Genomic DNA, 22482 nt, shown 5'->3' on the forward strand with positions numbered 1-22482 from the left:
CAAAGTAATGCTGTAGCACGCTGACGTTTTCAGTCTCCTGTACTAAAACAATTAGAGTCTACATCACACATTTGCTGCGCACTACCTAAAGATTAGATTCTGGCTACGTTCTCTTCTACTGAAATATATACTGTATGTGTGGCCACGCTAGGGAAAACGTTGACTGAGAATGGAGGAGAATTGGTGGGAATGCAGCAGCTCCACAAGGTCAAACGCACCTCCGCCTAGATCACGTTAGTACACTGCATGCATGTAGACTTGCCACAAGCGCACCCACTCACTGTCAGCAAGCCCTTAGTCAGCACCCTCTGTGGGTGTAAGATGTCGCCACCTAGTGCTCACAGCGAGGACTCTGATTCGAGTTAAGACTGACATCATCTACCGTACAGCATTTGTTTATCTATAAGAATCCGTCTTCCCGTCCGGTTGTGAGTTGACACGCGGAAGAAAAATTCCACTCACTGTTGCATGGATGAAAAAGAAGGTGTAAACGTATGAATTCCCCTAATTGGTCAGAGGAAAGTATTGTCACACTATGTAGCAAGCAGCATTACCTGGCCGTTACTTAGCTTCTTCTACGACTAACACTATATATTACGAATCACCTAGTACCTACTCCTGTACACCACGAGACAATATCCTTTATTTTAAAGTCAAAGAGAAGATCGGCAGTGCCATAAAGATTATTTTGTGAATTATTCATAGTTATTGATGACCCGAGTCGTATTCTGACAACTCAGCAATTGGCTCTCTTCATCTTGTCCTCATCTCTCTTTCTGCTGCTTCCCTGTAGCCAAACGCATGCAGTCAAGCCGCTCCTTCCCTGCATGGTTTCCTTGGCCCCTGGCGCTTTCAGAGTTAAAGTGCAAGCGATTCTATAGCAGGGCTTGAGGCCTCTCAGGGTGCTTAGTTGCTGGTAATGGTGAAATTGTTTGTTAGAGCATAGCGCAATGTGATTTTGGCCTCTGCACATTCATCGCCTGTACACTCTAAAGTGTGTGCATGCATGCATGAATGAGTGAGAGAAGCCAATGTACATTTTTTGGTATGACCAAAAAGTGAGCCAAAAATAACACATACCGTAAATTAATATATTGTCCAAGTCCTTATTCAAAAGCAAGATTCACTTTGGATTTTAAGGCTAAAGTTTGGTTATTAAACATAAAAAGATAAAAGTGACACTTAAAAGTATAGAGTTTCCGTCAACTTCTTCCAAAGAGGAGCTAATTTCCAAGGTCATCAGTTTTCTTAGCCTACATCCCCTGCCGTCACTCCATTTCAGTCACTTTTGCGTTCTTGCATCCGCTGAGTCGAGGAAACAGGACCCACCGCATCACTTTCTTTATTCCCTCTTACCACACCTCGAGTGGCCACTTTTCTCCTTTTGTAACAGCCACATCTTCATCCTCTGATTACATTTTGCAACAAGGGGAAATGTTGGGGCTGGGGGAATGAATCCAGAAAAAAATATGACCCTGTGGGAAAAGTCCAATTCTGTTTTGAAATTAAAATTGATTTCATTGAAGCATTTTTTGATAATTTCCTGAACGTGTTTCATTTCAGTTTTCTGCTTCAAGTTTATTTTTACTGCTTGTTTTTAGACACTTGTAGAATCCTGAACTTCAGCCTCGGTTGTTACGCAATGTGCTCAGAATATCCTCATACTGATCTGAGGTGTGTGCCGGAGTGCAAAAATCTGGTTTGTGTGTCTGGTGAAGTGTTCTCCACTACTTAATGCAAATCCTTTTGATTTTGGCGTTAAAGGCTTTAATCCCAAACAACCAAGAGGTTTGGCCTACTTAAGAATCCTCCAGCAATTCTTCAAAAAGATCCTGCACTCGTATTTCTCTGTTTTCTTCAGGTTTGTGGTATTTAAAGCGGAAGTCAAGCCCCCAAAATTCTTTGCAATAATATTTTCTGTACGCCGTCTACAGATGGCATTTTGATTAATATTGCGTTTGTGGAATGTGAGTTAAGAGTTAAGAAGCAAAATCCACCCGGTATCTCAGGGGGCAGCCATTTTGTCTTTTCTGTTGACTGAAAATGACTTCGCAGTTGCTCAGAGCTCAGGTAACGACCAATCACGGCTCACTTGTTTTCTGAAGCCGAGTCATGATTGTTAGTCACCTGAGCCCCGAGCAACTGTGATGTCATTTTCAGTCGACAGAAAGTGGCAAAATGGCTGCCATTAGCCAGAGATGGACCAAAACGGTTGGATTGTGCTTCAGCATCAACATATTTAATTTGGTATGACCCTGTGCAAAGAAAATAGACCATTGCATAGACGGGGAAAATATGGGCTTACGACTATGCTTAGTACGACTATTTTTTAGTTTCCCATTTATCGATTATCGCCGCCAAAATGGGCGTCCGTCATCGGCGCATAGGCGGACCGGTCCGTCACATAGGCGGTATGCTCCGCTCTGACACATGCATGTACGCATACTTATAAACATGCACAGTTCACGCCCGCCTTTCCCTCACTTCCAATGCAGCAATTCAACGCGGCTCTGCACTACTGCTATGCGGACTCATCAATTATTCATCGTTGTTCAGCAATGCACTTGCCAAAGAGGGCAAATTATACGTTAAAGAACTGATAACTTCCCGGCATGCGTCAGTAAAACAGCTCCGGTCACTACACCCTGTTAACCCCGATGTTAGAATGTACACGGCCAATCAAACCTTAAGCCTGTGAAGACATAGCGCAGCAATTAAGGTCATTTAGGAAAACACCAGTATCACTGCCAGTAAAGCATTGTAAACTCTGTCCAGCTTTCCCCTGAACTCAACACATCCTCTCAGCGCAAGTGGCCGGGCAACTTCTATCAATAACCACATCACTTCAGCATATTTATGTTGGAATCAGCAATGAGCATCTTGTTAAGTAAAGATTAAAGTGGAAGTCCTCCAGTTGCAACGCTGACTGCCCTTTGTTGAATCATTTAAAGACCCCACAAAGCAGATTAGGACAAACGGGGAAAAAAAATTGGACCTTCGTCGACGCGTTGGAATCCAAAAGCGGAACCTCTGTGCAGGTTCTTCTTTTTTTTTTTTCTTCCCACATTCTGCTCTGCTCCCAACATAAAACTGAAGCAGAGGGGATTTATTGGAATGCTAGTGATACCTTCACTGAGGGCAGAGAAGAGGTGACTGGAGCAATAGCAACGGACACAAACAATGTCTGTGTTTTTTTTTTTTTAAATATGTTGTCTATTAAGGGCAGTTTTAGCATGAATAATTAAACAAGGAATCTGGTGTGGCAGGGTGACTGCCGGTGTGGGGACGCTGATGGCTGGATGCAGGTGTGACACTGTGTGGTACACAGCCAAGCAGGGTCATGAATGATTTAAAGGCAGCAGAGGTGAGCGTCAGCCACGCGCTCGCAAGTAGCATGTTGTCATTTATGACCCGGCAAAGTGATTCATTTTCACGACCAAGCCAAATCGCTCTATCCGTCTTATGAATAAATCTGAGTTCTTTTACTCATATATGCAATCATGTGTGTTGCAATTCTGTTGCAGTCAATCAAGATTTGTTGTACTTAAATTTTAGTGGACATTCTTACATTTTTCTGTGTCCAAAGGCCCTCTTCTTGAGAGCCTTTCAGCGGTCCACAAAGAGCAATAAAACGGGGCGAGAGTGAATGGGAAGGAGATACTGACATTGCAGTTACGCGGAAGACATGTTAACCGGGACGGCAACTAAATCAGCATTTAAGCAGCTCCAAGTCAATTCATGTTAAGATAGTTGGGCAGCGGACAGTCGACTGTTAAACAGTTGTCATCCAATCGATAATAATTGGGTATTTGTCTTGATTTTCCGCTCCAGTCAGTAGTAATGCAAGAAGAAAGTGATGCACTGTAAGACTGACTTCAAGTAACAGTGCACCGATAAGGGCAACTCGGGGGGGTGGGGGGTTGGGGGTGTTGTAGGCAGATTCTCAGGGAACAGATACACCGAATATTTTGATATTTTATTTCGATATATCAATTTGGAGTCAATCTCAGTGCACTTGCGCATGCATACTGCGGTGATGTCAGAACACTCACAGAGATGCTGTACGTAACACTTGATGGAAGTAAACAGGAGACCGGCGGGATCTGTGGAACTACAGAAAAATACTGTATATGTGTTGAGCCATCAGCTGTCAGAATAAAAAAAAATCCAACGGCCTTCATTTTTTATCGTATAGCAATATCAAGGACATCATTTGAAATGAACCCCAGGCTACCTAGGCTACGGTTCTCAGCTTTGAAACCAATTCAGGAATAAATAGTCGACGTATTGTTAGCTAGCCGGATTTTTATGGTAACAACTTGACAACTCGGCAGCTACCTCTCTTACGTAATATAATGGAATGCATCGTCCTGTAATCATAATGTATTATTTTCAGCGAAAACAAGACCTGAAATGTCTCTTGCTATCATCAAGTGTTTCAATATTGTCCACTTTTACTGCAAATTGAAATGCAAAAGACACCCTTGTCAATTCTGAAGAAGAGTACTTATGTGCAAACACGTTTGGCATCGCTGGCAAAAGGACGCATTTGGCAGAGATTAATAGCAGCGTGAGGACGATAGAGAAGAGCTGAATGCTGCATATTGAAGACTGTGTGGAGTGGTAGCTTGCCCCTTTTTTTCATGCTGCATTTTTTTAGAAATGAAAACCAAAGTGCTGCTCACAGTTGAGACTATTTTAAGGCTTTTGGTCTATTTCGCAGCCTCGAAAAGCTCTTTCTCCACAGGTTCTGCTGAAAATTTAATGTTTATCTTCATACTGTACAACCCTTAGAGTTCATGTTGACTCAATGCCCTCATTATAAAGGAAAAGGTCAACATAAAATGAGAATATCATCTTGGTTATGTTCCGCTAATTCCCGCTCATGTATGTCGCCTCGTTTCCTATCTTCTGGCCCTTCAAAAGAGCCGCCGACTCCACATCTTCACTTCCCTCCCTTCTTTCTTCTCTCAACAACTTTCAAGCATCTGCTCTCATCACACCCAAACCAATCTGCCTTATTCTTTTTCCCGCGTGGCTCTCTCTCCTTCCACTCAGCTTTCCCACTCAGGCATGCTCACATGCTTTTACTTGTTGCTTTTCTTTCTTGTTCGACCTCCAGCTGACCAAGGTCCTCTCCGTGTTTGGTACTTTTCCATTGCTTGGTTTTGGCGACCCACTTCAGTCACTCATGCCCTTGGAATCCCCGTTGAAGTGTTCTTTTTCTGTTGAGGGTTGGGGTCTCCTCTTTGGTTGTGAGAGCGATGTTTTTTTTTTTTTTCGTGTGTGAAAATACAAGTGTGTATTTTTCACGGAACACAGGTGTGCAGCTCCGGTGAGGTTGGTGTGTTGTCTCGCTTGAATAATGAATCAAAAAGTTAATTTAGGTGTTGAGTATAACTCTGTTGTGTCCCAAAAGAGTCTACTACAAAGGGCAGGAAGTGATTAACTGTGTCCAAAAAAAAAAAAAGTGGGGCTTTCAAAGGGTTAGTGGAAGGCCATCACATAAGTCCATGTGAACATGCTTGATTCTCTTTTAATTGTATCCCAGCGAAGCAATTGGACCCCGTAGGATTTGACTGTGATTTGAATCTGTGAATTGAAACCCTCTAAGCTGTTCAGTCCACAACATTAAGCCAAATCGCAAGAAGGTCAATAAGTTGGGAAATCAAAACTTCACATGTAATGTACTCTATGAAAGATACGTATCAAATAATGAATTGCCGGTGTGCTGTGCTTTTTCTTTGTCTTTTATCTGATTGTTGTACGAGCCATAAAAGCGATAAATAAAATAACTAGTCACGTTTGGTCTTCTGGGATCCCGTGTGGGATAAGAAACAAGCTCTGCTTTGAATAACAAAAAGGTGTGAGTAATTCATGACCCCCCCCACCCCCAATTTTTTATACTTGCCAATATTTGATTGTTTATACTGTAAATATAATACACACTATTATCCCAAAACATCCATCCATCCATTATCCGAACCGCTATTCTCACAAGGGTCACATACCCCAAAACAGTGTAATTCAATTTCAAACTCATCTTAAAACGTTAGCGTTAAAGTTGGCAAATGGTTTCCAGATTATTTGATTAAAAAAATCAAATGCACCAGGCGTGTACATGCACATGCAGTGAAGAATCTCTCTAACTTCCACTAACAACCCAGGCAAAACTTAGCCCCTCCGCGACATACACACCTTATCTCTGTTGAAATGTCATGTCCACATAATTCTTTGACACAAATGTGTACTTTTCTCTTAACCTTTGTCTTTTAGGGCTTTAGAGCCATCTTGTGGCATCACAGGGTGCTACAATAAGACCCCCATAAACATAAATATGGGATTTTTTTCACCTAATGACTAAATATAGTGGTTCCACAGAAAAACATCTGAAATATCTGAGTTTATGAATAGGGAACCAAATAGGTGGACATTTACTGTGCTCTGTGGAAGCAACCGTTTTTTTTAGTTTTTTTTTTTTTAAATGTTTAATATTTATTCACTTCATTAACTGAGATGCATAAGTTACGTTGCTGATGTGTGGTCTTAAACCTCAACCATCATTCATGCTAAGTTCATTGTCTTAACATTGTTTAACTTTTTTTCAATAAACCTTTATAACATTTAGCAATGTTAAAATGTTACTTAAAACCTTGTGTGCATTTTTAAGGATATTTGACCAGTTGTAGATTTGGAACCGATTGTGCTTGATCTCAGTGCTTCAATTATAAATGAAATTGTTAATCGTAGATTGTGTAGACAAGGCCACATTTTTTTTTTAACATTTTTTTTTAACAGTAAATGAAGATCTATACTCTGTACACAGTATTACTGTATACACACGGCATGTTTCATAAACTAGTGAAATCGCGAGTTGCATGAGTTAAATGTGATTGGCAGTGATTTGTGTGACCTTGTCACTTTTTCACATTACCCTCTGTGGTGAGCGCTCCTGTCCTTCATGCTGGTCCGGTGTCAGGGTTTCATCTGCCATTGTTTTCCAAGCAAGATAAAAAGAAGAAGAAGAGGGGACGTTGGAATTTTTTGTGAGGTGGAGGGCTAGCACTGAAAACACAGTATGGGGATGTCATTGTGAGGGTAAGGCTCCGAAAGCTCCGAAAGCTCCATGAAAGCGCTTTGACTGTCCACCAACTGAACGAGCCCCGCTCTGCCGATAAGGACGATGAAAGGAATAATGATGACAGTGGGGCGCAAATGCGGTGCTATTTTTAGATGCATTCAGCTTTCCCGCTGCGTGTGCATGACTGTGCTGCATGTGTGCGGATGGAGCTACTTGAATGAGCAGGTCATATTTGCAGGCGTGTGCTCAGCTGTATTCTTGCTCAGGTTTACAATACGGCTGTGTATCACATGTCTCTTGTTTCCTGCCCTGTCGTGTGCACGGGCGTAGTTGGATGTCTTGTTTGTGGTGTGTACAGAATCTGGGAGCTGCAGCAAAGAGCACGCCCTCTTCGTGAACATGTAGGACCTGATTTAATGAGATCCCGCATAGCCAGCGCTAAATTGCATGTTCTCTGTAGATTGCGCGTGCTTTCCCTGGGCATGCACATGATCTATTTTTTACTAAAGTCCCAAATAGCAGGTGCGAAATTGCGTATTTACTCATTAATGAAACAGATTGCGTGCTATTGGCAACAGGTGTAAAAGCGGTGGAGAACGCATTTAAAGGAGAAGTCGAGTCAAACATTTTCTTGACCATAATGATTTATGCACCCCCGCTAGTCGAAACACTGCATTCTTATTAATATTGCATTTGTGGAATGCGAATTAAGCAGCAAAATCCACCCATTTTTGTCCACTTCAACAGGTGGCTATTTTGCCACTTGCTGTCGACTGAAAATGACGTCAGAGTGCCTCAAGGTTCAGCTTGTGAACGTCGCATGACCAAATCCAGAAAACAGGTGAGCTGTGACTGTCATTACCTGAGCCTTTAGTCAATGTGATGTCATTTTCAGTCGACAACAAGTGGCAAAGTGGCCGCCCCCTCAGATGGATAAAAAGGGGTGCTATTTTGCTGCTTAATTCATTCATATTCCACAAACTCAATATTTATCAGAATGCCGTGTTTAGACTAGTGGTGCCGCATAGAACATATTTGACTTGATACCCGCTTTAATTAAAAGGATCTTTTGCACTTTAGGTGGTTGTAATACTTTGTGCCATGGAACATTTTGCAGAGCACCACAAGTGCAAAGTGAAGTTTTAAGTGATGGCAAACAAACAAATATTACTGAGTTACAGAAAAGAAAGCTATGGCTCAGATAATTTTGGCAAAGTCAGCACCCGCGTAAAAGCCATATCTTGTTTGATTTAACTCACGCCACGTGTATAGCATTTGGAATGTACGGTATGTGCCCATCAAATAGGGCTGAATAATCCTTTAAAAAGATTGCAATTTTTCTGACAGATATTGCAATTTCTATTCAATTCGCAATGTTCTTCAAATCAAGCTTCAGTGCAATACTCACTACGTACAGTAGCATTATACACACATGACATCAAAACTTTAAAAGCTATTACCCTAATCATGCACGGATAGTCATGCACGGACTGACAAAATGTAAGGACGTAAGCGCTTTGAAAGGACGACGACGACGACGGACGAGTCAGAGAACGATTATTTTTGTGAATAAGGATGGAGGGACGGTGAAGGAAATGTGCCCAGCTCGCGGACGGAGGACGGACCGCAAAATTAGGCTCACGTCCCCATCTCTGGACTTAACCGCTTCAAACGGAGACTGAGGACTTTGTGATATGGCCTGAAATTCATGTCCTTGTATTAAGAGAATCCCTTCACATGCTGTGACGTTGAGTGTAAAAGTCTAAAAAAAATCATAATGGAAGTATTTCTGAATGCATTACGGTAATCCCTCACCACTTCGCGATTTGCGGCCTCAGTACATCGTGGGGTTTTCAAAAAACAAAAATGAAAAAAATACAGCTGTGTCGGCAGCCATATTGTTTCATGTTGATGCGCAAGAGAGAAGGTTTCCAAGCACGCCAAACTCAGACTGACTCACCCATGGATTGCACCTTTGGCTAAAATGCACCGCGGGGTTTTGTGCATTTGGTTTGTGTGAGTGACAGCACTGCAGTGACTTGGAAATGTGCAGAGTGCAGGATTGTGTGCATGATTAAAACACCAGACTATTATTGGAAAGTGTCATGTTGCATCTTGGTGCTGATAGGCGATGCATGCATAGACTTTGTGTGCCTTCTGCTATTCAGCAACTGCTATCCACCTCTGTAAATAATTAAGCAATAAATCCAAACAGCATGGTGTTAGCGCTTGAATAGTATGAGTGGTCTTCATTTTTTCATGAATGTCGTTTTTTTTTTATCTCTTCCGCAGAAGATATTATTGGCATTGTTAAATAATTGATCAATTAAAACTCTTACTGAAAGTCAAATGAAGGTATACAAGTAATGCAGAAAATGATCTAGTAATTTTTTTTTATACAAGTTGTGCACCCAGAGTGTACACATCTGCCATTTTCTCAGTGTATCTGTTTTTATCACATCCACTCTATGTCTAGTTGCTGTGAATTTGCAACAAATCCCAGCTTCCCTACTTGGGACATACAAATCATCAAGACATACTATACTGTTGCAATTGTAAACATTAGCAAGGGATAATTTTGTTTTTCTTTGTCACTCAATGGTTGCAAAGCAGCTGCTGTATTGTTGTGCGGCATTGAGCAGGAAGAGGTACAAGCTACACATTGGAGCATCTGGAGGGGAACTTCTGTTTCTCTGTCAAGATGTTACTGTAATCCCAATTTGTCCTGATGAGCCATCAATCTTCTTCTCCCTAATCCAGCAGTGTACTGGGCCAGAAGAGTACAATTTTACAGCTGTTAGCGCCCCCGTTTTTGTCTTAATATGTTGATCTTGGGGGCCATCAACTTTTTTTTTTTTTTTCTTATGAAATTTAACTTCCCAAAGTAAAGAGGTCTGCAGGATTTTACCGCTCCTCCGCGCTGTAGCACCGCCTGGTATACATCTTCCAGAAGGGTGACTTGTATTCGGGCCTCTGTCACTGGCTGTTCACATGAAAAGCCCTTTAACAAACGCGCATACTGTATAACCTTAAGTCATATGTTATACAGTAAACCTACAGGAGCAGTGGGACTCATTTAGCGCCACATGTAGCAGTGATGGAGGGGGGCTTCGGTCTTTCAAGTCCCCAGAGGGAGCAGGATAGGCTGAGAGCACAGCTCTGAGAGATGGACTCCAAACCTCCTGCTCCATTCTGCTGACTGCCAAGTTCATACACAAAATAATTACACATATGTGGGAATAACATTGAATTATTTTAGCATGTACGATAGACTGATATGCCTTATACAATATATCAAAGGATAACTTTGACCGTCGAGGCAGAAATATCCTTCGTATCGTTCTTCAATACCAGAGTCTATTTTAACACTCACGTTCGCGCTTCCAATTTTGAATGGTCTTCCACCATCCTAGTTTGTGGAATGTGAGAGGAAGCTGGCAAACCGACATAACCACACAAGAACATGCAAACTCCACGAAGGAGGGCCTAATCCAAGACTCAAACCCAGAAACCAGAATTCCTAAATGTGAGGAGAACCTTTTTCTGAAATTCAAGATTGGTGCGGTTTTGCACGAAATGAACAAATTTGACTTTTTAACTCTGTATTGTTCTGTCCTCGCTGCACATCTAGGACTGATGAACTGATTTATTTTGTTGTTTTATCGTGTTTTGGCCCCTATGCTACTCGCGGCTGTTTTATGTTTTGATGAATAACAAAGAGTCACATCAGGAAGCGTGGACCGTTGTTGCTTGGTTTTATCAAACTAAGTGCTGCAGGCTGCATTGAATAATGTCGATTAATTTAAAAATCAATTAGTTGTCATTTAATCAATGAATTTTGACACCTCTAATTTATATTTAGTAGTTCAATGGACAGCAATATAAATATTTAAAAAAAAAATATATATATATATATATATATATACATACATATTGTTTTCTTTTGATTAAATACTACTTAATAAAAGCACGCTCCAAGGAGAAACAAATGTTTCTCTTAATTATAATAATTATAAAAAAGTTATAATTAACAAATTGTTGTTGACATCCTTTGCAAAGGTTAGTGTCCCCTGCTTTACTGTCCTGTTGTATGTCTGGATATGTTTGGCAATATATTCTAATAAGTCTAATGTTAAGCAAATGTTTTGTTGTGGAAAGCAGGTGATTATCACTTCTGAAGTTATAATCTTATTGCTGTTCAGTCCGTGGCACGGCGCTCTTTGTACGTTTGGATGAAACATTTGAGGCTGATTATTTGAGATCCGACTGTGTCCACTAATATGACAGCCATGCCCTGGTGGATGCATTGTTTACCAGGATGTATGTGGCACAGCAGATGTTCCTGCTGGTTTAGTCTTGGCACGGCTCTTTTGGCTTCACTTATTAACGCATGTAACGTTCGTGCTGCAATTGGCAAGGGAGTTTACTGGAGTGGTTGCGGGTACCGTCGCAGTCTTGACATGAGTCCGGGTAATCCACCGGCTGTTCCACTATGCGTGTGCAAGGCTCTAGACTGGCCCCATACAAAAGGCCAGAGCTGAAAAGCACCATAATGAGCCACAGGCTGAAAGAAAAGGCATGTCTCTTTCCATTTCTCTGAGCGAAAAGAAAAGAGCAACATAAAAGAATAAAACGCAAGAAAGAAAGATGAAAATAAGCCTCCCAAATCCAGGTTTTTGGCCGCGCTGTCTCTTTGAGTTTATCTTGTGTTCATGCATGTGTTTTATTATGGTAATGCGTCAGTAGACACAATTACTCTGGTATGGAAAACCGGTGCTATACAATATAAATAGGAGGACAAAAACATAAAGTGAGACTAGGAGTCATTGGTGAAAAATACAATCGAAAGGTTTTCACCTTTTTTCACTCACAGCCCCCAAACAATACAAATCCCATGTTGGGAATGAATGTTTACTGAGCTTCATGTCGTAGTTCACAATGCATCGTGACCCTGCGGGTTTACATTGTACACAATGCTGTCACCTACTCATATGCATGGCCTTTGGTTCAAACCTTTCCACTGGAACACTAGTCAACCCAAACATATTTTTTTTCAAGAATATGTTCTATGCAGGCCCACGAGTTGAAACCCGGCATTCTGATTGATATTGCGTTTGCGGAATAAGAGTTGATCCACCCGTTTTTAGCCCTGTCGGTGGGCGGCCATGTTGTCACTTCCGTCCAATGAAAATGACATCACAACCGCTCACAACGACCATTCACGGCTCAGCTTCAGAAAACAGGGACAAGGTTGTCCATGACTTTTTCATCTCTGACACACCTCATATTATGCATACAACCAGGAACAAATCCATGAGAATAAGACGTCACAAGAAGGACGCCAAAGACAAGGACGGAGGGAAAATAGAGGTAGCTGCACCATCTTCCCCTTTCTTACCACCTGGAGCTTCCACCTGTGCCCTTCCAGAATTCACCTCACCTGCTCAGTGAGCTCCGTTTGGTTGCTGTTTGCTGCCAGCTCTCTGCTATGCACTATTAATCAGGCATTCTCACCCTGCACGCCCTTGACACTCTCACTCACCCTTTTCAAGTAGCTTCTCTACCCAGTCATTTACGCCTGCTTACATGTAAAACCTCTCACCCGTTGCAGCTTTCTCAAGAAGTGATGATTTATTTATTTGCTTCTGTGAAGTTTTGGAGGTGTTTTTCTTAGTATGTAGCAAAGCGTCCATCGCACCTTTTGTTCTCCATATTTTCTCATGGCCCCACCCATACGTCGGCTATCGGATATGAGGCCTTTTCAAAATAATAGTAGCCTTTTTTTTTTTTTTTTTTTTTACGAGTTAAACGCTATTATAATTGTACGCTCTCTGATGAAACGGTGAACGCTGTTCTCTACGATTGGGCAGAAACCTACATGAACGGATACCGAGCCGGACGGAAGCTCATACATCGCACGACTCAACAAGCTAATTGATAAATCGGTGTTATGCTACAGCCGTATACAATACAATACGATTTTATTCATACAGCGCATTTGCAGCTGTAACAAAGCACTTTACATCTAATACAATAAAAAGGCCATAATACAACAAGTGGAATCAATCAATTAACATAAAACACTATATACTGTTGTGCAATGTTTTTAGACGAAATCAAATTCTTAGTCTTCTGAAATCCAAAATGGGGGAATAATAGTTCATTTTTACCTTGATTTTTAAGTGATTAACTGCACATTGATGTGATAAAGAGAAAATAGCTACTTTGCAGAAAGCCAAACGCCAATTAGCAACTCTTAAAATAAAAATGCCCTCGTAGCAGAAATCCTGGCAGTCTATCTGATCATTTATACTTCATAAGTCATGGTCAGCATTGTAGTTTGGGCAAGTCATTTTCAGCTAATCTAATTTGAAAAGTTTGAAATACTCCCACGCCTGTAGTCAATTATGCTACAGCTCTGGGTTTTTTTTTTTTTCCTACAGGAAATCAATTTGGATCAATTAAATTGCTCTACTCTGAGGAAAACAAAGGATCCTTTCATTATTATTGTTCAATATCGGTTTTATACTGTATGGATGTTAGACGTAAGAACATATTAAGGAAAGTGTTCATACTCCCCCCTTTATTCGCCATTTCGTCTTCATTTTTGAGATTTGCGCAACTCTCACAAGCTTGTGCCTGCCGTCTTCATTTCTCTCTTCAGCCCAGCCTCTGCACATCAAACGTTGAGGCATAAGGTTGGAATGTGGGCATCTATCCGGCTCTGACGCAGTCGAACGGCCATTAAGTTGACATAGACTTTGTACCGAGTGTTTTTTTCTTCTCCGCTGTTTCTGATTGTATCGAGTACTGTATACCCACATAGCAAGGCGCCGCCAGTCAGGTGTCCAGAGACTACGAGTGTTATCCCCTTTATCCTCCTAATCTACAGCGTAACGGTTTGAGTTCCCCCTGTGTCTTTTCACTGCCCTAAGGCTCCTCAGCGAAATGGCCTGTTCTTCTTATCAGCACCTCTCAACCCCCTCTGCCTCAGCCGTCTCCCACCTCCTCCTCTTCATCCTCCGCCCCTTTGCCCCTCTTCTCCTGTCATCACTACCCGTCTGCTACTTAATCCAATTATCCTTTTAAGCTGACACGCTCCGCAACTCGCCGCAAACTTTGCAGATGATGCCGCTGCATATCATTTGGTCACACAAACATACAAACAGGACCTTGCAGAGCGCAAGCGCAAATTTAACGAGCAGTCTTCCCCAATATGACGAAAGGTCATGCAAAGTGCAGCTTTGACAACTCTGTGTGTAAAGTGACGCAGTGCACCGCGGCGCTTTCACCCGGTTTCGTCTGTTTTCGGGTTTCCTTGCAAAGGCTTTGGCCTCTGCTGTCACCGTGTGATTCACTGTACCCTTGAGGTGACTCCGTGTGTCCTCCACTGCTGTGTGTTGACTGTTGCATCTGTTTTCGCTGACACTTCACCTTTTGCCCGTCTCTTGATGAGTGTTTTAGTGCGTATGCAACTCATGTGAGTACATCAAACTTCCTCGCAAAACTCCTTAGGGGAAAAGGACGTTCTGGCTTTGCCTTTAATGTCTGACCTGTTTTATGCTGTTCATGCTTCTTATGTTTAGTTCAGTGAAAACAATTTGTAGTGCGATTGCTAGTCAAGTAGGAACGCTGCCATGTGAACCCCGGTGCATCAAACAAACTTGAACAGGTGGCTCTCGGTATGCATACGAGCTGGTGTGGTGCGGTTTGTGTCCAAATGTGAAAGCCGTACGAAAAGTGCCACAAATAAATATAAAGGTTTGAAGCCAATTTATAATCGTTTTTATTAATCGTGGTTAAGTATCATAATTATGATTATATATATATATATAATCAGCCCGACCAGAGGCAAGAGTCTCTCTAACTCAACCAAACAATAATAGATAATACAAATTAAAGTGTGTAGCGGGATGTAGCTCAATGTAATGGAATAGTGTTTCTTCCTAACAAGTACACTGAAAAAAATGTTGGTTGAATTTAATCAACTTTGTTAAGTGGTTGCACAAAATCAAATCATCAAGATCAAGATACATTTTGAAGTAGATGTATAGCTACTAAAAAAATGTACCTCAATTCAGGTGATTCTATTTTATTTATTTATCACTTGACGAAAAAACATTGAGTAAATTCAGCACAATTTTTTGGGGGGGGTTTAAAGGTGAAAGTTTAAAAAAAATAAAAATAAAAAGCATGATAAATGACTCTGACAGGTACAATCTATCACCTGAGTAAAAACACTGGAATACCCTTGGCTCGCCACTATCCACCTCTAGCTCCCAATGGCGATTGTGTCTTAAATCTGAATTCTAAAATATTTTCCCGTTTGTCTGGAGGAAGATTATGTGCAATGTGTTCATTTTATACTTCATAGTAGTGGACATTTGGTTGTTTGTCTGCACCTGACAGATTTTGAACAACTTTGGTCAACCTGAAAATGATCCTTTCCGCCTCCAAGAGAGAAGCCAAGGGGTATGGTTTTGATTGTCGAAGGGAGCATATTTCACAACCAATTTCTACACATACTTGTCAACGTGTGGCATCGGTACCAATGAAGAACCCATTACTTTGTAGCTGAGGATCTGTATAAAAGTATACATCCAAGAATTAAAAGTGAATTTTCTTTTCATGTTTAGCCATGGCCAAACCTTGCATCCTCAGGTGGTGCATGGGCCAAGGAAGAGTGAGTGAGTGACATATTCATTTTTGTAGCTGTGGTCATTAAGCTGACATTAGGACTGTCAAGAGTGCAGAGAACTAGGCGGAGGGCGGGGCTACCTTTTGCACCACCAACCTGTTTATGCGTCACCCATGTACCAGAAAGTATCTGACAAACAAAAATAAATGAACCAGCCCACATCTATATTTTTTCGTCACTTTTCTTAACAGTTTGTGAGGATCTGTGATCTATGGAGTGCCATTCTTTTTTTTTTTTTCTTTTTTTTTTTAATCATCATTCATTGTGCATAAATTCTATGGTGTGGGGCGGGGGGTAAAGTAGCCCCGCACACTTGCGGGGGGTTTATTCTGGGTAAGTACACAATGCAAAGCAAAGAAGGGAATCCAGACTCACTTGAACCATGACTCAGCTGATCCATCTGTGAGCATCAACACCGCCACTTCGTCCATTGTCCCCGCTGCCTGTGACGGCCACTGCATATGTGACATCCGTGTATCGTGCACAGCCATGCCGGTCATCCTTACCTGTTTTTCCCACAGACGGATTATTTTTGTGGGGGTGGGAGGTTTGAGTTGAGCGCTTGCCCCTCATGTTCCCCTTTGCCATGCCTTCTCTGTCTTTTCTACTCTTGTCTCAATATGATGTGCATTTGTTGCTCTCTTAACCCTCCTTGCGTCTCATTTGAGTTTTCTCCACTGCTCTCTCGCCTCTCTCTTTTCTGTCACTCCATCTTCTGCGTGTCACTCTCGCGATTAACCAGGCTCTGTCTTTATGTCGTATGTTCTTTTAGGCCCACGCCGTGCATCGCTGGCTAATCGATCAGGACAGTAGTGTGAGCTCTGAGATGCCCGATGGCCAAGGAGTATGGCTCTATGATGATGAAGTAAATATCTGCAACACGTATATCTGGCTTTTTTTATATGAATATGTGTGCATATATATCTATATATATGTATTCTGTATTGATGGTCATCCCGTCATGTAAATTTTGTGTCACTCTGCTGCTGTTGTTTTATTTATTTGTATCTTTTTTTTGTATCACTTTTCTTGTGTTGCTTATGGTATTGTAGTGCTGGTTCATTCAAGTCGTGCTATTGTGCTGTGAGCTAATTCAGTCGTACAGGTGTCGTGGATCACGCTGGAGCTTTTTCACTGTTCCCCGTCCCCCGCTTGACATATTGTACTAACTTGCTAATTTACACGTTTCATTTATTTGGTGTGTTTTTTTTATTTTATTTGATTTGTTTTTATGTTGTGTAGAACCTTTTTTTGTTGTTGTTTCACATTAGCGACACGACTGTGTTTTAATATTAACATCTTTCTCGGTGTCTTGTGATATCTCAGGAACCGGTGTTCTCAAATCAGCATATTACATGGCAAGAGTCCACGGGCAAAATATAGCTTGTATTTACATAGTAACACCTGTCCACCCCCCCCACACACACACACAAAAGTTCATGCAGCAGAGGTTCACACTAATGCTAACACAGTCGTATTTTTCCTGTGGGTTCTTCTAATTTAGTAAATATGCTTGTTTCATCCGTATCACTGTGATTGTATTTAGGCTTCAATCAAATTCAAGAGTGCGTGCGTGCGTGTGTGTGTGATGTGTGCGCGTGTTGTTATGTGTCTTGGCAGTCGTCCTTATCAGTGCGTCGTGTGCATGCTTATTCTCAGTCTTGCATGGCATCTTCAGTGCTTGCGCATTTCGGCGGATGTGAATCAACTGTCTGCTGTGTCTGTCTGTGGATGTGCTGTTGTGCCGCGTCATTGTGGTTGTGCACGCCTTGTACCTTGACGTGTCACCGTTTGTGTATTGTGGCTCTTGTGTATTCCCAATGTGACAGCAATCCACATGCTGTGTCTGTCTTTTGTCTGCCTTTATCTCTGTAAACAGTCTGGGCCTCGTCTACCAATGGCTTCATTGCAACTATCTAATAGATGATCTTGAATCCATTTTGCCTAAGTGGAAGAGAGTTCATCTAAGTGCAATTAGGCCACCGGGAAACTTGTTCCAGACCTTTCCTTTCCCCTCAAATCCTCGCTATTGCTAAATCACAAATGACCAATCACACCCTTTCTATCTCCATTTTGCTCCCAATGGTGATGGAGCGCTATGAGGTTCCCTAAAGCTCAAATTTCACAAGAATCCTCGTATAAACAAACTCGTAGAAAAGAGAGTCTTGCCAGAAAACCTAAATTGCATGAATTGTATGCAAACACAATAGATGGCAAGTGGAAACATGTAAACGGCCTATTTAAAACAATATGGAGTTTCCCCTTTTTTTGTGTTGCTCATTATTATGTATGCAATGGGAAGTTGCATATTTCCTTCTCTCCTTTGGTTTATAATCATTCAGGGAGTAACACGTGCAGTACCATTACTGAACTTCAATGAAATGAAATGAAAAAATTTTGAGTAATATATATATTTTTTTTGTTAAATGAAACCAACATTTAACAGAGAAACCATGAACTAGGTCAAAGCTAGACCGGACAATTTGTATGGAAAGTGAGGATTAAACAGGGCTCTGAATTTTGCTTTCACAATCTTTACAGATCACAGCAATCATTTTCTTGACAAAATATCCAAATGAGATTTTTATTGTTGTTTTGATTAGGGCTTGGTGACTCTAAAGAGTCTGCAGATCATTCAGCCAGCCGCGTAATGATGAGAGAACTCAACCCTCTTCATCAACCTGCCATGCCCACTCCTATAAGGCATGGTTGTGTATTGTCAGTGGTCTGTGTAAAGGCCGCGGCCCTTCTGCTACTATTACCACTTATTAAGATTGGAGAAGGTCCCCTACAGCTCCAACTAGCCCTCATTTAGTCCTCGGAGACAGATGCTCTGGAAGCCAAGCCCCATTCGTCACACTGTGGTTGCATGGCAGATTCAATATGAAGAAAAGCAAACTGTCACACTCTGCACTGTCATATAAATTCTCTCCCGTCTCAGTTTCTCTTTTCCAGCTGCTCCCCAGCCCACTGTAGATGCAGACTACATTAGAACGCCCATTCATGTCCCACCACCAGCAGTTGGCTGTAATTTGTTTCAGCGAGGGGGCGCAGGGTGTGATTTACATGTGAAAGGCCGTGGCCTATTCAAATATTGGAACACTCATTTTTATCCCAGGGTTATTAATACCAGCTTTGAAAAATTCAGATTAAAAGATGAGGGTTTTTTTTTTTTTTTTTTTTTTTTTTGCCCGCATTGTGTCGAACCACCAGATTAAGGTCTTAGTTGGACAGTTACCGACTTTAACGAGACGATAGAGGAACAGAAATCCTCTGAACTTGGTGAACCATTCGGAATTGATCATCCTGATATTTATGTCTGACGAAAAGTCCATCCAACGCTCTATTCTATGTGATGTTAAGAAGGAGAGAAACTGAGTGACAACAAATGCATGTAAGCGCGCATGTGCATGTGATTAAGGTGAATGCGCAGACAGCATGGGGAAGGTGGTCAGAAAGTATCAAGGCAATTCCTGCTCTGTCCACCTTTCACCAGGCGTATGCAAGTACATTTTAACCAAACCGGTCTGCTTTGGGAATTATTGAATTTCCTATCTCCTGCTTATTCTACATGTCAAAGAGCTTGGAGCTAATCTGCCAGCCCTGTGCCACGTGATGGAAAAATATACAGTGGGACCTATAAAGTCGAAAAAAATGCCTGGTAGGGGCCCGGTCAACCTCTGTAACAAATTTTCCCATAGACACAAAGGAAATAAAGGTAATCTGCTACTTGATCAAATTGTTACCACCATAAAGCTGTACAGGTATTCTAACATTTTTAACGAGCCTTCACACAGGTCTAAAAATAAGTCAACTGCTTGGGATGTCCCGATCAGACTTGTTTTTTTTTCTAAAGTTCTACCTTAATTCTTTTTCTTTTTTTTTAGCTCTAAATTTGATGACACACATATTGAACAACTCAAAACATGTATTGGTCAATTTTAGACGTCATTGTTTTTTGTCCTGGAACTCTTCATGTTTTATTATGAGCAAACTAATAACCATGACATTAATACTAATTGATTGCTAACATTAAGCACAACACAACAATACGTCAATGTGCAGGACGCTTTATAAAATGCATCTTCATGTAACCGTATAGTGAATTTATACATTTTATTTCCTGGGGACGCAAATGGCACCAATTAGCGGAATGGCCGATAGCTATACGGCCTATACGTACGTAAGCATTAACATAGAATGAGAGATTTCGTATGGTCGAGTGCATTTTATCTATCTAATGTTAAACAATACATTTATATCATTATTTCTTGGTGTGCGCAGGCTAAAATGACAAGTCCACGCAGCTACGTATTTCGTGGGTACTCGTGTGACTACTTGTCATTTACAAAAGACACTATTGGTTTATGACCTCGTTAAATGCAATGCATCGAACAAGCTTGCTTCTCACCAAATAAATTTCACTCGTTCAACTTCTGTTTGAAGTAATGTCGTTTGGACGCGTTGCAATTGCTGAACTGTCTGTCGCTCTCTCAACTCTGATGTCTTTCCCCGAGGTGGCTTTATATTGGACAAGGCAGACTTGGACTATTTTAGAAGTAGCTTTTGTCTTACCGCAAGAATTTACACATCGATTGTGTCTTCTTGTTGCGACAAACAATTTACGTTGTGCTGCAGTGCGGACGGAGACCACCGCGCACAGGCGGAGTCTCTTTGAATGTGTGTGCCACTCCGACCGCTAGCCCCCAAAAAACAAAACGGAATATACAGTATATTTATAGATATTTATATCTTTGGATTATTTGGTCACTTTGTGACCTATATAATTTCAGAAAATGAAGAAAAGCGATCCTTTTGCCCCAATCGCTGATCACCTTAAAACCACGTGATAAGACAAGAATTCCGATCCCGCGATCAGATCGGGACATCCCTAAAATCCCTGCGGTTAGTATCAAGAGAAAGGTCTGAGGTGATGTCATCATGCCATGCACGACAACAGCCCATATTTTTTCGAAATACGTTTCACAAACAAGCCAAAGAAAAGGCAAAGCACAGTTAACCGTTTGATGTTCACTAAACTGTCACGTATGATGCAAATGAAGCATTGACAGAATTTTGTGCAGCCTTATGAAAATTCTGATCAAAGTCCATATTTTACAAACTTTGACTTCTGTTTTCCATTTTATTCTTTGTGCCACATTAAAATAGGTGATTACCGGTAGAATTTTAACATTACCGTCAGAGAAAAAAAAATAGTCATAGAGAGGAACCGATTCTCTGTGGCTTGTTGGTCCCGCTAATTTTAGTTTTATTTATAGCTGTCTGTTTTCCATCATGGGAATTGATAAGCCATAGGAAGGCTGTCCCAGTTGTTTGGGGCGTAACCTAAACTTGGAGTGAAAACCCACAGGAGCACAGGGAGAACATCACTCAATCGCTCAAATGCGTAGATTTGAACCCCTCAACTTCTTTGCTATAAGGCAACGGTATGAACCTTACTGCTGCCTTATCATGTATTTGGTAGTAGATTGAAATGTGTATACTATACAGAACCTTAATATTTTTCATGAGGAGTGGGTGTAGCCAAATGGCTGTACATCACTTGTAATCATACTCCAATTGCAGTGTTCTTCAAAAGCAATTTTACTTAAAGTTCGCTGCCTGAAATATAAGCCTGGTATGCATTTGGATGATTGCTAATTGCTGCATTGTTAACATGGTTTATGTGTGTATTTTATACCTGCATGCATTTACCCAAGGTTTGTGTGTGTGCAGGTTTTAGGGTCAATGAAAGCTTGCAATTTTGAATGTGTATGTTTGTGTGAGAGCAGCATTTAAGTAGTCCAATGAAGTCGGCTTGGATCTTATTGTCAATCTAAAATGAGGTTTTACGTACTTGCTCCGAGTGATTAGACTGTAGCTTATTTTAGTTATATTTGTTTGTTTCACTAGGCAGCGAAGCATTTTCCTCCAGAAGTAGCCAATATATGCTCTTAAAATGGAAGCCAACATATGCACATTACATAGGGATTTATTCCGACTAGGGGTGGAATGGTTGACAAAATCCACGGTTCAGGTCATATCTCTGTTTTGTGCTCACAGTTTTCTGTTCGGTACCCGTTGACTCTTATTGGTCCACGCTAGTCCGGACCTTTTATGCAGGTGTAAATACACACGAACAAATCCTGTTACTGATCAAACAACTGGACCAAGACCCATTTTTTTAGGCGGTTTCGGTGTGCTTCCAATCAGACTTGGTGCAGTTCGCTTTAAGTGTGAATACAAACCAATGCAGATTTACCTTTTTGGGTTTAATAATCCACCATAGCCAGGCATAATGGGAAAAATTGCCCGTCGTGAATGTTGTACTTAAGTTCATATCTGATTCTCCGTCTTCTGTTTAGCCACGCTGCGGCCGCATGTTGTGGGTCAAGGCACGCGGAGTACAGTACATCATTCTCCTTCGGGGTACTGCACGCATTCGCCAACGCTCTTCCAAAATTAGAAACGCGAAACCTGCGCTGAATGAGCTGCTCTTGACGTTCACAATTATTTTGCAGCTCTACTAACAGCACAAAGGAATGCAGCACATAGGAATTACATGTTTTTTGTCCATTTCTGGGTCTGTTCCCTGCGTGCTACCCTCATCATTTCTGTCCAATGGAGCGCCGATCGTCAGGCATCGATGTGTTTACAGAATATAGTTCACTTGCAAAAAACATAGTCTACACGGCAGGACATG

General features: G+C 41.4%; 1 protein-coding gene across 9 annotated transcripts in view; it reads left to right on the top strand.

Moving 5' to 3' along the window:
• Positions 1 to 22482, top strand: part of ank1a (ankyrin 1, erythrocytic a) — a 98893-nt gene that overhangs the window by 25132 nt on the left and 51279 nt on the right. For 6 of the 9 annotated variants that reach the window (XM_086029756.1, XM_086029757.1, XM_086029766.1 and 3 more), the window contains one exon: positions 16552 to 16644. The exons of the other annotated variants lie outside the window; for them this stretch is intronic. In XM_086029756.1, coding sequence (XP_085885882.1) covers positions 16552 to 16644 — 93 coding nt within the window. The remainder of the gene's footprint in view (positions 1 to 16551; positions 16645 to 22482) is intronic. 9 annotated transcript variants of the gene reach the window in all.

Source organism: Filicampus tigris, chromosome 5 (genome assembly GCF_054856515.1).
Source record: "Filicampus tigris isolate MCC_2025a chromosome 5, RoL_Ftig_1.0, whole genome shotgun sequence".
NCBI lineage: Eukaryota > Metazoa > Chordata > Actinopteri > Syngnathiformes > Syngnathidae > Filicampus > Filicampus tigris.